Here is a 19,240-nt window from a genome sequence, read left to right on the forward strand (position 1 = left end):
TGAGTCAGACGCAGTTGCCAGTGTCTCTGGTAATTATTAAGGCTGGGATGACATGCATGCTATCTCCCGGCTGTATATGGAGTCGTCATCCCACCCATTCAGAGCCATGGACTGGGAGAGAGAAGCATCCTCCACACAGATGACTTGAGGGATCCCCACTGAGATACAAAGGTTTACACAGCCTGCTAACTTCACTCTGGCAATTTTCATTATTCTCAGTGTCAGAGAAATCATTTTCAGTTGGTCTGCCTATGCATCAAAAATTCCATTCTCAAATAAACCATGCGTGTATCTGTCCCTGGTTTGTGAGGAATGTGGGTCTCTTTAGTTGGCTGAGGAATTCCGAAATGAGTCATGGCTTAAGAAAGTGCTTCAAAACCATTTAACATAGAGAGCTGTGCTTTGAATCTGGGGTCAGCTTATTGTTCTGTGTACATGTGGCTGTTGAGAAAAAAGCCTGTGGGTTGGCCCAGGTTACTGTTCAGATGGAGCTTTCCAGTGGCTCAGTAGTAAAGAACCCACCTGTCAATCAGGAGATGTGGGTTCGATCCCTGGGTTGGGAAGATCCCCTGGAGAAGGAAACGGCAACCGACTCCCAGTATTCTTGCCTGGAGAATCCCATGGGCAGAGGAGCCTGCGAGCACAGTCCAGGGGGTCATAAAGAGTCGACATGAATGAGCGACTTAACAATAACAACTGTTCAGGTGAGTGGTCCTTTTTCAGGGATAGAGCAGGGCCTGGAAGCAGTCGCCTCTTTGTGTCATGATAAATTACCTCAAAGTCCCTTCTTCAAAACGGTTTGAAATTTGTTTGGAGACCAGTGGGAGCTGTACTGGAGCTGAGAGCTTCTTTTGAGGCTCCCATTTAACAAGTGAGTCTGTTTCCTTGTGGATTCTGAACACCAGCTTCAATTGATTTGGTGTATATTCACTCAAAATCTTTTGTCTCTGAGGTTCCTATATTAACTTAATACACCCAGGATGTTTCTGGCATCAGCCCTGTTTCCTGCTCTCACCTAAGTCATCACAACAGCACTCCAGGATGACTGGGCGGGGGCGGGGGGTGTTGGGGGGAATAGTGGCAGTCACCTTGAGTGCCACAAGAGGGCACAGTTGACTGGGTTGGGTTGAAACCTTCAGCAACCCTCTGTGAGAAAGGGAGTGGGTTGACACTGTTGTCTTCTTCCTTGTAGGGCCTGGCAGTCATGCATTCCCAGAGCACCAATCAGCTCGATGTGGGGAACAACCCCCGTGTGGGCAACCAAACGCTACATGGCCCCCGAAGTTCTTGATGAACTATCCAGGTGGATTGTTTTTGATTCTTACAAGAGAGTCGATATTTGGGCCTTTGGACTTGTCTTGTGGGAGGTGGCCAGGCGGATGGTGAGCAATGGTAGGTAACTGATCTCATATAACGTTGTCCTTGTCTGAGTCCTCTTGATCCTGCTACCTTTAAAAGGGCAAAGGGAATATTTAAGTCCACATTGTTCCATGAATCATATTGTGAAGCTATCGGCATTTATATTTGATTTATGGCTGGTCGGTGGAAGGTGCCTAAGGGCAGTCTGTTTCAACTGCATAAAAGGAGATGGTGATAGAAAAAGTATTTCTGCCAGAGACTACATATTCCTTGATTGTTGTATTTTTCCTTCAGTCCATATTTTTCTTCTTCTTCCTCCATCCTCAGTGATTCTGTCTTTCTCCTATTCTTCCTCCTCCTTTGCTCTTTTCCCAACTGGTGTTTATCATGAGGAGAATGCTCAAGTAAATCTAAGGGTGAATCTTGCTATTGTAGATAAGTTTACTTCTCAAGTTTGGATTATTGAGAAGAGACTCAAGTTGCACACTAGGAATTCACTCCTTTGTAAGAAGCAGGCTGTACTTGCTGAGTAAGTGAAGTTTACATCCAGGAAGCTCTGAATAGGAAGGCTCATCCTGGTCTCGTATAACAAAGTTTATCATGAAATGGTGGTGTTGCCTTAGCCACTAGGGAAGCACATATTTGTCGATAACTCTTAACCTATATTCCCTACCATAACTTTTCACCTCCGTCTTTCTTATCAGCCAAAAAATACCAAAAATGCACTGTTGAACTTTAAGTTTACTGCATTCTGGAGGCAATACCTATTCTCATTCAAGTACAACATGTATCTCATCTACCCACAAAGTGGGTATCAGAGCAGCATCTCTCAAATCCACTAAATCGACCTCTTCACACCTTCACAACTGGAAGTCTTACTTCACAGAGGACACATCTGGAAATTATTCTCGGAAAGCAGATGAAAATGCTATATGTTTAAACTGATACTCATTTTCAGGAGATGCTCTGCCTTCCTGGGACCCACTGGGATCCTAGATTTAAAGTATTAGAGAATGCATGGAGTCGCAAACACAGGCTCCATCTCACCTTCCACTGATACTTTCTTGTAATGATTGAAATTCTTGGGGCAACCATAATTTTTGAGAATAACACAGCCAGAGAATAGGAGGTTCTGTGAGGGAAGTGGAATTGGGGGTAACATAGTTTTAGTGTGTAATAATTTAAATTGGCAAGCCTTTGGGGTAGCGTTCCCTCCTCTGCACCGCCTCCCCCTACCCCCAAGCGAGTTTAACAAACTCTCTAAGGGTATCAAAGTCCTTGTTTCAGATTAAACATAAGCACGCAAACATTGTAACCTGACAGTTCTTTTAAAGATTTTTTTTTTTTTTTGGATGGAGTCATGAACATTTTCTTGGTAATTGTTTCTCAATTGTTGGGAGCTACTGACTTGCGTTTTGTGCCATTCAAGCGCCTTGAGAATTGTTTGCAACAGAGTGATTGTTTGCTGATTTATAAAGTTCTGTCTGAACTTTGCCTAAATTGCACAGCAACTTCATTTCCCCCATGTCCCTCCCTAATAATTCTTGAGAGGCTTAGAACTGAAAATCGAATTCTAATTAGTTTATCTTAAACAGGTTAGAAAAGGATTGGTGTCATAATAAACCGTGTGATGGGAAACTTGCCCCAGATGAAGAGGAAGTTAATGTTCCAAGGCCAGGATGGTAGCAATCCAGCTGTGGGTGCTGGAGCTGTGCCAGGCCAGCCTGTGTGATGAAAGCTGAACTTGGCAGAAACTCGGGACTTGGGCTTTGTAAGAACTCGTGTTTGCAAATTCGTTCCCTGTGTCACAGGCTTAAACCCAAATGGCTTTTGAAGATCAGCTGTGATTAATAGGAGTCAGTTGGAAATTAGAGTCATTGGTTTAAAATGTAGCTCAACAAATCATAGTTTTCTCAGTCTATCTTCTAACATTATTTCTGAAATCGTGAAGGGTAGAGGGAGAGAGACTATTTTGGATGTTTTCTGATTTCCTGATCTCCTACTTACATCATGGTTTAGATTGTTCTCTGTTTCCTAAACTTTTGTGGGTTGAGCTACTGTTCTGTGGTTTGATTTTTAGGGGGTGGTTAAGTCTCATTTTAAATCAGCCACTGTCCCTTGACAATGACTAATTTGGTATTTCCCTCTTTCTCGAGTTTCCCTTCTCCCATGAATATGTACATACACAAAGACAGAAATTAGTTTATCCAAACTCAAACTTGTGAGTGTTCAAGGGCTGCTTGCAGATAGATCTATTAATATTTAGTATTATTATTATCCCCAAACAGAAAAAATGAGTAGGATTTGCCTTTGCCTTGCAACGTTCACGCTTCTTTCGCCTTCTTCTTTATGCAAGCACATATATATTATATATTTTACTTAGTTGTAATTCTGTAATTCTTAGATATAGTTTGTATCTTCTTCATTTGTGGTTTTTTAATGTTAATCTGTTTTCATTTTTGGCGGTCATATTAATGGTCAGTTCATGAATTTAACTGTTTCCATATTGTTAGATATCCTGTCTCCTCCATATGGGGCCAATAGTAGATGTCTTTCTTCATATAACTTTTTCATTTAGGGAATTATTCTTAATCTGAGACAAAGTAGACCTATTAGGTCAAAGAATATGGATGTTTTTATGGCTTGACGCATATTGCCAAATTGCTTTCCATAAGAGTTGTTCTAATTTACAATATCCCACTCACCCCAGGGTGTGATGTACCTATTTCACTTTCTTACTAGCTTTAAGAACTGACATTAAAAGGATATATATTTTTGAAATTATTGCATATTAAATGTACCTCATTTAAATATATGAATATCTTATCTTAGGAAGGTCATTATAATTATGTGTCCTTTGAGTTCCTGAGTCCATTGTAAAAATTGATGACCAGATAGTTCTCCTGGAGCAATGTGATCCTCAAGTGAACCATGAGTATAAAAATATGTCGCATTTATATTTTCATGGGAACTTTACATTTCTTTGCTACTAATAATAAACTTCATGCTGTGTCTGTACAGGAAATGAAAGTTCAGTCCATTTTCGCATCTGAAATTATCTCAGTAGTGTCTTTTGGAATTTACTGTTTGTGTTTAGTTTGATACTGAATTTGGAATTGGTCAGAAGGAAAACCATTTTCTCACCTTTTCCGGGTGAACTTTCTATGTGGATCTAAGGCAGGGTTTTGCTTGGATCACTAGTGCTTAAGCTGCAAAGTGTGCAGTAGGATCACCTAGAAACACAGACTACTGAACCGCCCCCACCAAGTCTCCGATTAATAGGTCTGGGGCTGGACCCAGGATTTTGTTTTCTAACAGGGCCCCAGGTGATGCTGTGCTGTAGTCAGCGACTGTACTCTGGAGATCTCAGGTAAAAATGGAACATATTCTATCAGTCTCAATCAGGCCAGGAAATAAAGACTGTCCCTAGGATGCTGATAGAGCCTGTGTACGCAGGATTTCTTGGTTTGTGTTCTGATACGCGAAACTTGCTCTCTTCCAAGCCAAAGCAGGGTCCCTTTCTCCTTTCAGTCTTGTAGCTAGGGCGTGGCCTTTCTTTCTGGAGTTTGGCTACTTCTCCGGCAGCATTCTTCCTTCCTTTAATATCCAGTTCTGCAGACACACTACTTTCTGGTCACCTGGATTCAGTGTGGCATGGAGACAGAACTTGACATGTGGACACCATAGGTATGTGGGTGCCTCACAGCTCTTCACTTGTGCCGCTTAGCTTTGGGTCTGATCAAAATACCTCTAGTAGCCCCAGCCAAGCATCCTGCAGCCGTTCCTTCTTGGGATCAGAAGTCCCTTCTCTGAAGCCTCAGCTTTCAGTGTTTAGAACCCTGTGTGTAGAAACAGCAGAGCTGTGTTGCTCTAATACTGTGGTCATCTGCTTTTGGCTTTAAAAACTGAAATGATCTTCATTGTCCCTCCTTTGGCACACCTTTGACTGTAGCATCATCCAAGCAGCATGAGCCTCTGTTATACCCCTCACGTGTCTCCTCTTCCCTGCCCACAGGAGGGTTCTGCAGACACATTTTTGTTGCCCTGTGACTGGCTTTATTTAGTGATGGAATCCAGTGTGTCAAAAAGCATTTGTATTGAAAAAACCCTGCTGGCCAAGCTACGTCTCTTAATGGGGTGTGGACTAGGAAATGCTTGTTAGAAGAAGCTTATGTTTGGCACACATGCTTTGGAAAACCTCTTCTGTGAGTCCTTGGACTTGCCAAGGAGCCATGTGTGCATGTCGTTCCTAAGCACAATGGGCTTGTGTACAGAAACCACGGCTCGCGTTTCTTCAGCAACTTCCCAGTGTGTTTCATGAATTTATTCACTACTTCAGTGTCTATTAAGGTTTGAACAAAGGGGAGAAACATATTAGAGAAATTTTTAAGTATTCAAGTGATTTCTTTCAGGTTTGTCTGAGGCTTTAAGTGTGGGTTTGGGGCAGGAATATGGAGGTGGAGTAGGAAGGAAGGATTTTTTTCATGATTCCTGGAATTTTATGGCCTTGAGTTAAAGGTCTAGACCAGAGGAGGGCAGTTAATTGACCTCACGACAGAATAACGAGAGGCCAGCAGAACTTTACTGGGTGATGTTTGCTGTTTACTGGTCTCTCTCCTTGACACACCTTTCAGAGCAGCCCTCCACCAAGGCAAGCCTCTGTGATGTCAACCTTCTAACAGCCCCGGCATAAAGTGAATGATGCATTCTTCTTCTTGTAAGGGCTCCACAGCCAGCAAATGCTTGGATCTCTAGTGGAGCATCTCCCTCTAGGTTGAGGTATGTGAGATGTAAGGTGTCTGGTCATAGCTTAACTCAGAACATAGCTGCACATCTCTCGTAGGCCCTTTGACGTCTCCTCTGACAACTGTAGCGTCAATCAGTATTTTTAGTAGGGCTCGGCGGGGCAGCAGTCTCTGAATCATTTGCTGTGGTGCTATTTCTTTGCTGGGAATCCCAGTAGTGGACATGACTTTTTAACGGATTTCAGAGGATGCATTTAGTCTTGACTTTGATGTACGTGGTTCCACAGGCCCATGAACTGGAGTGGGGGTGGCGGGATGAGGTCATCGCTGCCACATGTGTACTTTGCTCAGCAGAGAACAGAGCTGTCCTTCCAACTGTGTTCCTGTTTCAGAAAGGTGCACCTCCCTTGGGGAGAAAAAGGGCTTCCCAGCAAGTGCGCCCTGTTGGTTTACAGGTGTGACTCTCTGAAATCTCTGGCAGTGAGGCAGGGTCGAGGGGAACTGGGACTGGAACCCCATGGCTGTCATCACTCTCATGGCTGTGAGAGTGCCATCCATTTGTCTGTCAGTCGTTTTTTATGTGGGCCATGGCGTGAAAACAGGGGGTCTGAAACCCTCCTATGAGGAGCGTTAAGCAAAGTAACACAAGTAGATTTTTTTTTTTTTTTAAGACAAGTAACATTTTTCATTTATTTTTAAAAATATATTTATTTGGCTGTGCTGCATCTTAGCTGTGGCATGTGAGATCTAGTTTCTGACCAGGGATTGAACCCCAGCCCCTTGCATTGGGAGCACAGCGTCTTGGCCACCGGCTCACCAGGCAAGTCTCAATAGATACATGTTTTTGAATCTTGTTCCTACCATGAAAAAATGCGTCTCTGAAAACACTGCTTCCCAAGATTCTTTCATACATGTAATGCCTTAATGATCTTTTTCCTATCCGAGTGCCATTTGTACCATTATTTTCTTAATCGTTGGAAATTTTTCAAACATTTCTTTTTAAAAGGAGATGAATGTCACTACCAGAAGTGGGAAAGCCAGTATCCCATGACATTAAATGGAAGATAATGTTAAAAATACATATACAGTTATTTAATTAAGATGAAAAAGTTTTGTCTGTGAACTGTTTTCTCACAGGTCATCCCTGAAGGAAGCACCATATTAACTTAGAGATTTTTCAGAAGCTAACCATAAAGCACTCTGATTCAATGTAAAATGGCTTTAGTTGTAATGTCCTAGTTTCTGAAGGGTTTTATAATCCCTGTAGGCATTAACTGTTAATGGTAGCACTCTGTCTGTATGTCGGTGCTGAGGATTCTGCTTCCCTCACCTGTCACTTGGACGTGTCCACGCAAGTTGTGGGGCAGTGGAGAGAGTGAGCCCACTGTTGTGATGAGATGTACGCACTGTCCCATCCGGGGCTTGTTGGGAAGAGATCTAGAATACTAACAGGGAAATGGATTCTGGTTTGTCATTAATTAGCAGTGTGCTTAGACAAGTACATTTTCCCTGAGTGGGCCTCAGTTTCTTCTTCTGAAGGAAAAGAAGGCTGTGATCTGCCTGACTCTAACATCGCATGGATGTATTATTTTTTTCTTTTAATTAATTACTGGATATTGGAGTATAATCCAATATTATACAGCGCAGTGTTAGTTTCTGGTATACCATGAAGTGAATCAGCCATGTGCATACATATATGCCCTCTGTCCCACTCCCCACCCACCTCTCTAGTCATCACAGAACGCCGACCTGAGCTCCCTGTGCTATGCAGCAGCTCCATGCTGTATCTTTGCCTCACCTTCAGATTGTTCAAATTATAGCTCACTCTACAAACCCTTATCTGCAATTGAAAAAAATCCCCCAAACTTTGAAAGCCAAATGGTTCGGGTATGGAGGATCACAAGGCAGGCCTTGTTTCTGGATGCTTGCATTTTCAGAAAGACCCCTCTGGTGTTTCATGTGGTTTGAAGCCCTGTCCAGGGCATTCTTGAGATCGTGATGTGTCCTGCACAGGTGTTAGAACTAAGGCCTGGCAATTAAGGCTTTTACTTAGAACCATGCAGTGAATTAATGCCAGGGATATTGTTGGTAAAGGTATATCTGCTCCAGAGAAAAATGTCACTTAGATATATGTCCAGGAATAAAACTAATTGTATAAATCAGATACACATGTCCAAAGTTGTAGGGGAAGAGGTTACGGATAATTTCTCTGACTCTTCCCATGGCTCTTGACGTTTCACCCCCCAACGTGAAGAAGCAAGGCCTGGCAGGCTCTGTCCCCCTTGACCACTCCTGGAGAGCTCCTCTCCTGCTGTGCTCCTGGATCCTTTGTTGCTGTACCACTCCTTTGGCACTTGAAGCACTTTGTATTTTTAGTCCCTTTTGCTGAGTGCTGCTGTTCTCTTCGCTGGCTCACGATTTGGCAGTTGCTTATTGGGTGCTACTGTAAAAGGACTGGAAATCCACTTGTTTTCTGGCAGAAGAGGAATAGTTGTAAGTAACTTCCTGCCTCGACAACATGAGTCACTTCACAGCCTAACCTTGACCTCTCACCCTGCCCACCACATGTGCACCCATATCAGCCAAGAGAACGTCCCTGCCCCTCTCCAACATGGAAGGATCATTGTAAACCCCTTGTCTTTGTCCCATATCCCCTCTTATGCTCCCCCTGCCTAGAGTGCCCCCTCTCCTTGGTGTGTTCTTGTCCCGTAGTCTTTCTCGACAACTCATCTCTCGGTTCCCTCAAGTCCTGGCTCCCAGAAAGTTTCTTATGCTTCCGTGGCACCAGCTTTATGTCTGGTGCTTAAACCACACAGGTGGCGTGGTTTAATTCTCTAAAACACCCTGAGCACCGCATCCCCCACCTCTTCTCCCTACTACTAGTTTATATTTTTTTCCATATTCTATTATTTTCATCACCAACATCACATCTTTATTTGTATATCCTTAGTCAGTCCAACCAGTCCACCCTAAAGGAGATCAGTCCTGGGTGTTCATTGGAAGGACTGATGCTGAGGCTGAAACTCCAGTACTTTGGCCACCTGATGTGAAGAGTTGACTCACTGGAGAAGACTCTCATGCTGGGAGGGATTGGGGGCAGGAGGAGAAGGGGACGACAGAGGATGAGATGGCTGGATGGCATCACCGACTCGGTGGACATGAGTTTGAGTGAACTCTGGGAGTTGATGATGGACAGGGAGGCCTGGCGTGCTGGAAGTGCAAAGGACAGCCTCTGGATCACACAGTTTAAGGGATTAAAGTGGTTTTTAAGCCAATTTGGAAACTAGCAAGTAAAACTTAGAACATCTATCCTTGCCTTTCAAGATATATAAAGGGGTAAAACACAATTTTTTTTTTTTTTTAAACAAGATTTCCATTATCTAAGCAAAAAAAGAGAGGGGCTTGTCCTCATCTTCCACTAGAGTTCCTTGAAAACTGAGAGCATGTCTTATACTTTTATCATCCTCAATGTTTAGTATGATGTTCCACACATGGTTGGTATGTAATATACTTTGAAATAATTGCTTTCCTTGACCAGAGGGAGTTCCAGATGATGGTGGAGTTTAATCCCAGACTTATTTTATTCTGCAGAAGCATGATCAACATTAGAGGGAGAGAGTCAACCATTTGTCCAATGGTTGACAAGAGATGTGACTAACTCCCAGACATAATGAATTAAAGTCTCTTTAAACTTGATTCCTTTTGTTAAAAATGGCAGTTAAAATTAAAATATGGAGAACTATAAACCCAAAAGAAAACTTAATCTTTGTATAGTGAAATTTACTGTTGAGTATTCCCAAATTCTGTTTTAAAAATCGTTAACTGTACTTTTGCATTTACATAAAAATTCAACTTCATAGTTGTATAACCCTTCCCAAGCTGGCTAGGCAAATTACTCCCAAATGGCTATCATGCTAGATTTTTAAAGAATGCTAAAGTAGGCACAATCCTACTGTTTCTTATAAATTCATGTGGTGCTTATAAAGGTATAAATTATCTTGCAGGTCTGTGTTCAGCTCTATTTTATGTGATGTCTCCTAGTAATATGTGTATTGAAAAGAATTAAAATATTTTTTGAATGCTTCCTAGGGACCTGACTAGAGCAGTAGTAGATAAGGCCTCTGAGATGAAGTATCTTAAGTCGTCTTTTGAAAGCAGGGATTTATGCCCAATCTGAACTGTTTATGATTTGCCAGGAAAGGTGTTAATCCACTGACTAGTACACATTACAAACACAGTCAAGCAATGTGGGTAAGTTAGATTTAAAAATATCAATTATAATTTTTAAATCTAATTTAGACTACATTCCATTTTTAAAATAAATCTATGAAGTTTAACAAAACTGTAGTATTTAACAGATGTTCCTTATCATGACTAATGTTTTCCATAAATGGTTTGTATTTATATGGGATCTTTTAGAACAGCTTCTCACTGTTAATTTCTTTGACAAATGAAAAGGAGATTGCAAAACAGTTATCTTCCCGTCTGTGCCAATAACCGATCTCGTAGGTATTTAGGAAGAGAAGTTACATGGAGGGAGAGGCAGTAAACCAGGGAATCCACTAGCCGCATTGTTGAGGCCTTTGATGATGGAAAAAAAGTAATGGATTTCCTGGGGTTTATTTCTATAAAGAAAAGAATCCATTTTCTCATTCCAAATCATTTCTTTAAATTTTTCTGTTTGTGGAACTACTTTTCTTTGCAAAGAGTAAGGAACTGATGTAATTTTGCTAAGGAAAAAGATTTCCAAGGCATTGAAAACCATGCCGGAGCAGAAATTAGCCACTTTCATAATTGCCTGGGAGTGAGGAAGAGTTCATTCTTTTTAGCCATTCTTCTCCTTTCCAATGACTGTCCTCCACATTTTATTTTGTTCTAAGAGGAAATAATAGAGCCATCAGACAGACAGCTGTGAATGACAGAGGGTACTTAGAACATACTGGATAAATGAGGAAATTGCATTTCATATTACATATTTGCATCCTCCGAAGGGGATGGATTATTTCACAGCAGTGACTTTTTCCCTAATAACAGAAAGGGGTATTTTGCTGATGGTTTTGGATTATTTACCTCTAGCTCTAGTTCATGAACTGCATTTCATTTCAGTTATGGTTTGAAGTTACTAGAGTCATGTACCTTCTTTAGGTATCTTGACCCTATTTAATCAAAGAGATTCTCTTTGAGTAGCAGTCACATTTTCTTCTAAACAGTTTTTGCCCTTAAGTCCTCTGCAGGGCTTCCTTCCTTTGCTTTGTTTTCCACGTATTTTTTTAAGACCTACCTGTAGCTTTTAGGATCATCTTGAAGTTTGAGAAAGGTGATCAGTACTTTTTCTTTTTTTTCTGCATTGTATCCTGTGATGCCCATCAATAATACCCTGGAAACCTCTATTCTTTTGCTAACCAACACAATTCTTGTCCATGTATGAAGGTATTGTGGAGGATTACAAGCCACCATTCTATGATGTGGTTCCCAATGACCCAAGTTTTGAAGATATGAGGAAGGTAGTCTGTGTGGATCAACAGAGGCCTAACATACCCAACAGATGGTTCTCAGACCCGGTAAGAGTACTATGCTTGCTTCATTTCAGAGCTATACTGTCCTTACACTTGTATACAATTCTATACATACCAGAGTTTCAGCTGGTAGAGTGATCTGTTGCTTTCTTTCCCTATTTTATGTAAAAGGGCTTTAGACCTAGTAGAACAGGTTCACAAAGTGGTCTCATTCTTGAAAGAGCCACATCGATAAATCCTGATAACAAATGACAATATTCACAAGATTTTCTACCCTTGACGAGCTCCAGGAATTGGGAGAGTCATTACTATGCCACTAGCCCTAGGGCTGCAGTTTCACCTGTAAACCAAGAGACTTGAATTAATGCTTTTAAATTCTTTTCTGTCTCTGCATATCTGAAATTCCAAACATAGGCTGTTTAATGCTGCCAATCCTTAATTGCTGTTGTTGAGTAGTAATAACAAATCTTAAGACATTGAGAAATGACCCTATTTGCATATTTCAGTATTAACTCTTAGTTAGTACTATGGCTTTTAATACCCATAAAACCATCAAGGGGTCCAGACTGGTGTATGTAGTTGACTTGATAAAGTCAGATGGTAGCATTAAGACACTCAAGAGTGGCTTCTTTACCAGTGGCCAAGGCTTTGATTATTGTGTAAGGAAGATGGTAATAATATCACAAGACCTGCAGAGCCCTGCAAAATGGTTGGCATAACATCTGCCCAGTTTCTTATTCACTGTGGTGTTGGTTCTTTCTCTCCTCAGACATTAACCTCCCTGGCCAAGCTGATGAAAGAATGCTGGTATCAAAATCCATCTGCCAGACTCACAGCCCTGCGTATCAAAAAGACTTTGACCAAAATTGATAATTCCCTAGACAAATTGAAAACTGACTGTTGACATTTTCATGGTGTCAAGAAGGAAGATCTGACATTATCGTTGTCCAGCTGGGACCTATTGCTGGCCTGACTGGATATCAGAACAGAATCCGTCTGTCTCCCTCCCCGAATGGCTGCTTTGACAAGGCAGACATCTTACTCGGCTGTGTGCTGGGGAAGACACCAAAACCACCCTAACCTCGCTCAATGACTGTGACCTGGGCATTTCACAAACTGTTCACACTGCAGAGACTTAACGTTGGACAGACAATGTTGCAAAGGTAGGGAACTGGAGGAACACAGAGAAATCCTAAAAGAGATCTGGGCATTAAGACAGTGGCTTTGCATATCTTCACAGGTCTCCTAGACACTCCCCACGGGAAACTCAAGGAGGTGGTGAATTTTTAATCAGCAATATTGCCTGTGCTTCTCTTCTTTATTGCACTAGGAATTCTTTGCATTCCTTACTTGCACTGTTACTCTTAATTTTAAAGACCCAACTTGCCAAAATGTTGGCTGTGTACTCCACTGGTCTGTCTTTGGATAATAGGAATTCAATTTGGCAAAACAAAATGTAATGTCAGACTTTGCTGCATTTTACACATGTGCTGATGTTTACAATGATGCTGAACATTAGGAATTGTTTATACACAACTTTGCAAATTATTTATTACTTGTGCAGGTAGCAGTTTTTACAAAACTGCTGCATGCATATGTTAAAGCTTATTTTTATGTGGTCTTATGATTTTATTACCAAAATGTTTTTAACACTATACTCTGAAATGGACATTTTCTTTTATTATCTGTTAAATTCACATTTTAAGTGCTTCACATTTATATGTGTGTAGACTGTAACTTTTTTTCAGTTCATATGCAGAACGTATTTAGCCATTACCCACGTGACACCACCGAATATATTACTGATTTAGAAGCAAAGATTTCAGTAGAATTTTAGTCCTGAACGCTGTGGGGAAAATGCATTTTCTTCGGAATTATCCATTATGTGCATTTAAACTCTGCCAGAAAAAAATAACTATTTTGTTTTAATCTACTTTTTGTATTTAGTAGTTATTTGTATAAATTAAATAAAATGTTTTCAAGTCAAAGTGAATTTTGTTCAACATAAAAAAATCTACATATTATAAGGCATTTTCTTATGGAAACAGAAGCACAAAACTAATTTGTAAGTCAAATTTGCATTTAAAGTCTACTAATGAACTTTAAGGTTCTAAGGAGGATGCCCTCCATCTTAAATTTGGTACCAGAAAATTTAAACTTTGTAGGGTGGAGGGGCTGCAATTTTATTTTTTTCTTAGGTTTGTTACCCCACTACAAAGCTGGGGAAACTGACTGACCTGCCTCCTTAGAAAGAGACTTGTGAATGTAAGTGGAAAGAAGAAGGTCGAAGCATTTTGTTTCGTGTAAAGATCCTGTGTGAGGGAAAGCAGTCTTTGGCATCTTACCTACATTTGCTGCTTGGGGAGAGTTGGTTGTTGGCTTTTTTAACTTGTGTTTAATGGGGTTTAAAATGTAGGGTTTAGAGTAACTCAGAGTAGAGGTGTTAAAATTCTGGAATGTTCACCAGAGGTAAGTTAATAACTTCATTAGTATACATTTATGTGGCGAGTATATATTAAGGTCACATTTAACTTAAAAAATTGTGGTAAAACACATAACAGATTTTACCATCATAACCATTTTTACATATACAGTTCAGTGGTATTCAGTCTATTTACATTGTTTTGCTGCTGTCGCCACCATCCAGCCACAGAACTCTCTCCATCCTGCAGAACTGAAACTGTTAGATGATAGCTCTCCATTTCTCACTCTCTTCAATCCTTGGCACCCATCATTCTATTCTTTCTTTAGTTTGGCTGCTCTAAGTACCTCATAGAAATGGCATCACACAGTATTTGTCCTTGTGTGAGCCTGGCTTATTTCACTTAGCATAATGTCAAGGTTCATCTTTGTTACAGCATACATTAGAATTTCCTTCTGTTTTATAGTTGATAATATCCCACTGTCTATATATACAATGTTTATCCATTCATCTTTTGAGGGACACTTCAGTGGCCTCCCCCTTTTGGCTATTGTGAGTAAAGCTGCCATGAACTTGGGTGTATAAATATCTCTTTGAGTCCTCCCCCTTTCAATTATTTTGGCTGTATACTCACCAAAAGTGGAGTGGAATTGTATTTAACATTTGAAGTACTATATACATATATAAAATTGTACAGCTTGATGCATTTTTATAAATTTATACACTGACTGCACCCATGGAAACAGCACCTAGATCAAGACGTAGAACACCAGCTTCTAGAGGAATGTCAGGATCACAGCAGCATGCGTTCTTTTCTTTCTTTGGTGTCACATCCATAACTGAACAAAAGTGCCTCTGCACATTATACCAGGACAGCAGGGATTACTGTGTATCTCTGCACCCCAAAATAGAACTTCAGAAGGGCTGTGGGTCCCAGGGAGACAGTAAGCCTGCCTCACCCCTACTTGCTGTGATCAGGAAAAGGAAAACCTGAAGAGTATAGAACTGAGTGTTGGACACTCATGGGAGAGAGAGCATTTGTAGAGATTCAGCCAACCTGATGGGAGGTTCCAGGACACTATTAGAGCTGGACAGAGGTGAGTCTAAATGCAAAGGAGAGAGGGGACTCCATTGAGGCACCTAATTTGCATGGATGACACTGCAGTGCTCTACACTTGTGTTGGCATCGGTGGCTACCTCTTTGTCAGTAGAGATGGAAAGCCCAAATGTGAGGGACAGACTGCCTGGCTGCTATTTGTGTCCAGCAGCTCTTAGATTTCTGAGCGGGGATTTCTGTGACTGGGAGGAAGGAGAGGAAAATGGAAGGAAGCAAACAAGAATGCCAAAGAACACCAAAATAATGTGTTTCCTGCCATCTGCTTTGGGGTTTCAGCTAGCAGTCTACTCATAGATCTCTGGGAGTATCCCACTCGTGGATCTCCCTGTCAGGTCCTGGGCATCCCCAAAGCACTAGGCAACTAAGCCCACAGCTCCTGGCTCTTTCTGTGCTCCTGCATGCAGCCTTGAAAACTAACCCTGGTAAGGAAAAACCAGAAACATGAGCTACAGTGTCATCTTCTGGAACACAAAAGAAGGTTTTTAGATGCCAGCCTGTTGATTTGTGACAGCCAAAGAAAACAAATCCTTCACTAAGAAAAGTGTCTGCTATTTCAAAAGCAAAAGCAGAGGTACATAACCTCAAACACTATGAAAAATCAAGGAAATATGGTATCACAGAAAGAATGTTAATTCTCCAGTAACTGAACTCAAAGGCATGAATATTGTGATCTAACTGATAAAAAATGCAAAATATCTATTATGAAGAAATTCAACGAGCTATAAGAACACTCAGAAAGGAAATTCAGTGAACTTAGGAATAAATTTAATGATCACAGATTCTTTATCAAAGAGACTGAAATTTTAAAAAGAACCAAATAAATTCCAGAGCAGAAGTCAATGAATGAGATAAGGAATGCATTAGTGAGCAAAAATAACAGATCTGATGAAAGAAGAAATAAGTGACTTGAATGGTAGGAGTTTAGAAATGATTCATTTAAAAGACAGAACTAAGGTTTATAAAAAGTGAAGAAACTCAGTTATCAGAAAAGCAAATACTAGGTAACTGTACCAGGAGAGAGAAGGGGGCAGAGTTTATTTAAAGAAATAATCAGAGAACTTCCCAACCCTGAGGAAGGAATTGGACATACAGGTCCATGAACATAATAGAACAACCTATTATCCCAATGCAGACAGACTGTCTCCAAGACCCAGTCTAATAAAACTGTCAAAAATCAACAGACATGTGGACATGGTTGGGGGTAGTGGGGTAGGAGATGAACTGGGAGATGGAGGCTGACGCACGCAAACTACCATGTGTAAAATGGCTAGTGGGAAACATGCTACAAAGCACTGGAAGCCTGGTTTGCTGCTCTGTGATGATCTAGATGAGTGGGTGGGCGGGAGGCCCATGAGGGAGGGGATATAGGTATACATACAGCTGATTTACTTCATTATACAGCAGAAATTAATACAACACTGTAAAGCAACACTCCAAGAAAAGATCAATGATGAAGAAGCAACTAGGGAGAAATTCAAGTAACCTACAAAGTAATCCCCGAGTAAGCTATCAGTGGGTTTCTACCTGCATAAACTCTATATGCCGGAAGAGAGAAGAAGGGCATATTCAAAGTGTTGAAGGATAAAAACTGCCAACCAAAATTTAACAGCAAACCTATCCTTCAGATATGAGGAGAAATAAAGACTTTCCTAAATGAGGCCTGAAGGAGTTCACCAATAGACTTGCCTTGCAAGAAATTCTAGAAGAGTTTAAGCTGAAATGAAACCATGCCGGTGATAGGAAAACATGGAAGTTCATAATACTCTGATAAAGGTGAAAATTAGAAAACTTTTAACTTTACATTAGAATGGTTTGTTAAACACTTAATGATAGTATAAAGTTTAAATGAAAAAAAAAAACTCAAGAATAACTACTATAGCTTGCTAATAAATTTATGGCATAAAAAGGTTAATTGTGATGTCAAAACTATAAGAGGAAGATTAAAGAGGGGAACTTTTATAGGTGAACAAAGATAAGTTCCTATCAGAATAAAAAGGGCTGTTTCATCTATAAGATCTTAGCTTCTGGTTAACCAAGAAGCAAAAGTCTATTATTGAGTCATAAAACATGGGGGGGGGGGGCGGGGCGGGGAAAGGAGACTGAGCAAATTCCAGGGAAAACCATCAATTTGCTAAGGTATGCAGAGGAGGGAAAAAAAAACCAGGGGAGATGGTAAACCACCAGAAGGCAAATGATAAATTCTTGCATAATCACTAAATGTAAATGGACTGAAATCACCAGGTTAAAGGCAGACAGTAGCTTGAATGGATTAAAAAAAAAAAAAGCCAGCTCTATGCTGCCTAAGGAGACTCATCAGCCCTAAAGACACACAAAGGTTAAAAGTAAAGGGTTGGAAGAGGACAGTTCATATAAATCCTGTGTTGCACGAATTCAATGAAGTCATCCTTACAGATCTAGCCTGAGGTTCTTGCTAAGGCTCGCTGAGTTGCTGAAGACCTCTCTGGATTCCTCCTCTTAACACACATTTGCAATTTTGAAAGTCTGCAACTCGAATCTTCGTTTGTAGAGAAGCATAAGAGACTACTATGAACTACTGTAGGCCAGTAAAATGAACAATGTAGACGAAATGGACAAGTTTTTAACTAGAAAGGTAGTCTTTGAAGACTGAATCAAGAAAAAAATAGAAAATATGAACAGACGAAATACAAGTACTGAAACTTACTGTGTGATTAAAAAATTCCCAACAAAATTCCAGGACCAGATGGCTTCACAGACAATTCTACCAAACATTTAGAGAAAAGATAACATCTATCCTTCTGAAACTATTCCAAAATTTTGCAGAGGAAGGAATACTTCCAGACTCATTCTATTAGGCCAGCGTCACCCTGATATTAAAACCAGATGAAGATACCACAGAGAAAAGAAAATTACAGGTCAATATCACTGATGAGTACAGACACAAAAATCTTCACCAAAATACTAGCAAAGTGAATCCAACTATACATTAAAAAGCCTCTTCATGAATCACAGCCTTGCCATGGCAAAGGGAACTGTATAACTCAGTGAAGCTATGAGCCACGCCATGCTGATCCACCCAAGATGGACAGGTCATAGTGAAGAGTTCAGACAAAACATGGTCCACTGGAGGAGGAAATGGCAGATCACTCCTCCTTGTCGAGAGAATCCCATGAACAGTATGGAAAAGAACAAAGATATGACATCAGAAGATGAGCCCCTCTCTGTCAGAAGGTGTCCAATATGCTACAGTGGAGGGAATTACTAACATTAATAGCTCCAGAAAGAATGAAGCAGCTACACCAAAGTGGAAATAGCACTCAGCTGTGAATATGTCTGGTGGTAAAAGTAAAGTCTGATGCTCTAAAGAATAATATTGCATAGAAACCTGGAATCTTAGGTCCATGAATCAAGATAAATGAAGTCAAGTGGGCCTCAGGAAGCATTATTATGAACAAAGTTAGTGGAGGTAAAGGAATTCCAGCAGAGTTATTTAAAATCCTAAAAGATGATGCCAAAGTGCTATACTCAGTGTGTCAGCAAATCTGGAAAACTCAGCAATGGCCACAGGACTGGAAAAGGTCAGTTTTCATTCCAATCCCAAAGAAGGGCAATGCCAAAGAATGTTCAAACTACTGTACAACTACATTCATTTCACATGTTAGCAAGGTTATGCTAAAAATCCTTGAAGCTAGGCTTCAGCAGTACATGAACTGAGAATTTCCAGATGTACAGCTGGATTTAGAAAAGGCAGAGGAACCAGAGATCAAATTGCCAATATTCGTTGGTTCATGGAGAAAGTAAGGCAATTCCAGAAAAACATGTGCTTCAAACATCTGCTTCATTGACTCTGCTAAAGCCTTTGATTATGTGGATCACAGCAAACTGTGGAAAGTTCTTAAAGAGATGGGAATACCAGATCACCTTACTTGTCTCCTGAGAAACCTGTATGCAGATCAAGAAGCAACAGTTAGAACTGGACATGGAACAACAGACTGGCTCAAAATTGGGAAAGGAGTATGACAAACCTATATACTGTCACATTGCTTATTTAATTTATATGCAGGGTACATGTGAAATGCCAAGCTGGAGGAATTGTAAGCAG

The 19,240-nt window shown here is 40.6% G+C and overlaps 1 protein-coding gene across 1 annotated transcript; it reads left to right on the plus strand.

Annotated features, from left to right (window-relative positions):
* The first annotated feature begins 1,256 nt into the window (after nt 1-1,256).
* Nucleotides 1,257-13,613, plus strand: LOC113889365 (activin receptor type-1-like). Its single transcript, XM_027536042.1, has 3 exons — nt 1,257-1,392; nt 11,535-11,665; nt 12,390-13,613. The coding sequence occupies exons 1-3, from the start codon at nt 1,272-1,274 to the stop codon at nt 12,522-12,524; spliced, it is 387 nt and encodes a 128-aa protein (XP_027391843.1). The 5' UTR covers nt 1,257-1,271; the 3' UTR covers nt 12,525-13,613.
* Nucleotides 13,614-19,240: the final 5,627 nt, after the last annotated feature.

This window comes from Bos indicus x Bos taurus, unplaced genomic scaffold (genome assembly GCF_003369695.1).
Source record: "Bos indicus x Bos taurus breed Angus x Brahman F1 hybrid unplaced genomic scaffold, Bos_hybrid_MaternalHap_v2.0 tig00011861_arrow_arrow_obj, whole genome shotgun sequence".
Classification (NCBI taxonomy): Eukaryota; Metazoa; Chordata; class Mammalia; order Artiodactyla; family Bovidae; genus Bos; species Bos indicus x Bos taurus.

Excerpts from the sequence above, each read along its gene's own strand:
- LOC113889365 (XM_027536042.1), top strand. The coding sequence starts at position 1,272 with ATGGCCCCCGAAGTTCTTGATGAACTATCCAGGTGGATTGTTTTTGAT. Across the intron at positions 1,393-11,534 it reads CAGGCGGATGGTGAGCAATG|GTATTGTGGAGGATTACAAG; the intron begins GTAGGTAACTGA and ends CCATGTATGAAG. Across the intron at positions 11,666-12,389 it reads ACAGATGGTTCTCAGACCCG|ACATTAACCTCCCTGGCCAA; the intron begins GTAAGAGTACTA and ends TTCTCTCCTCAG.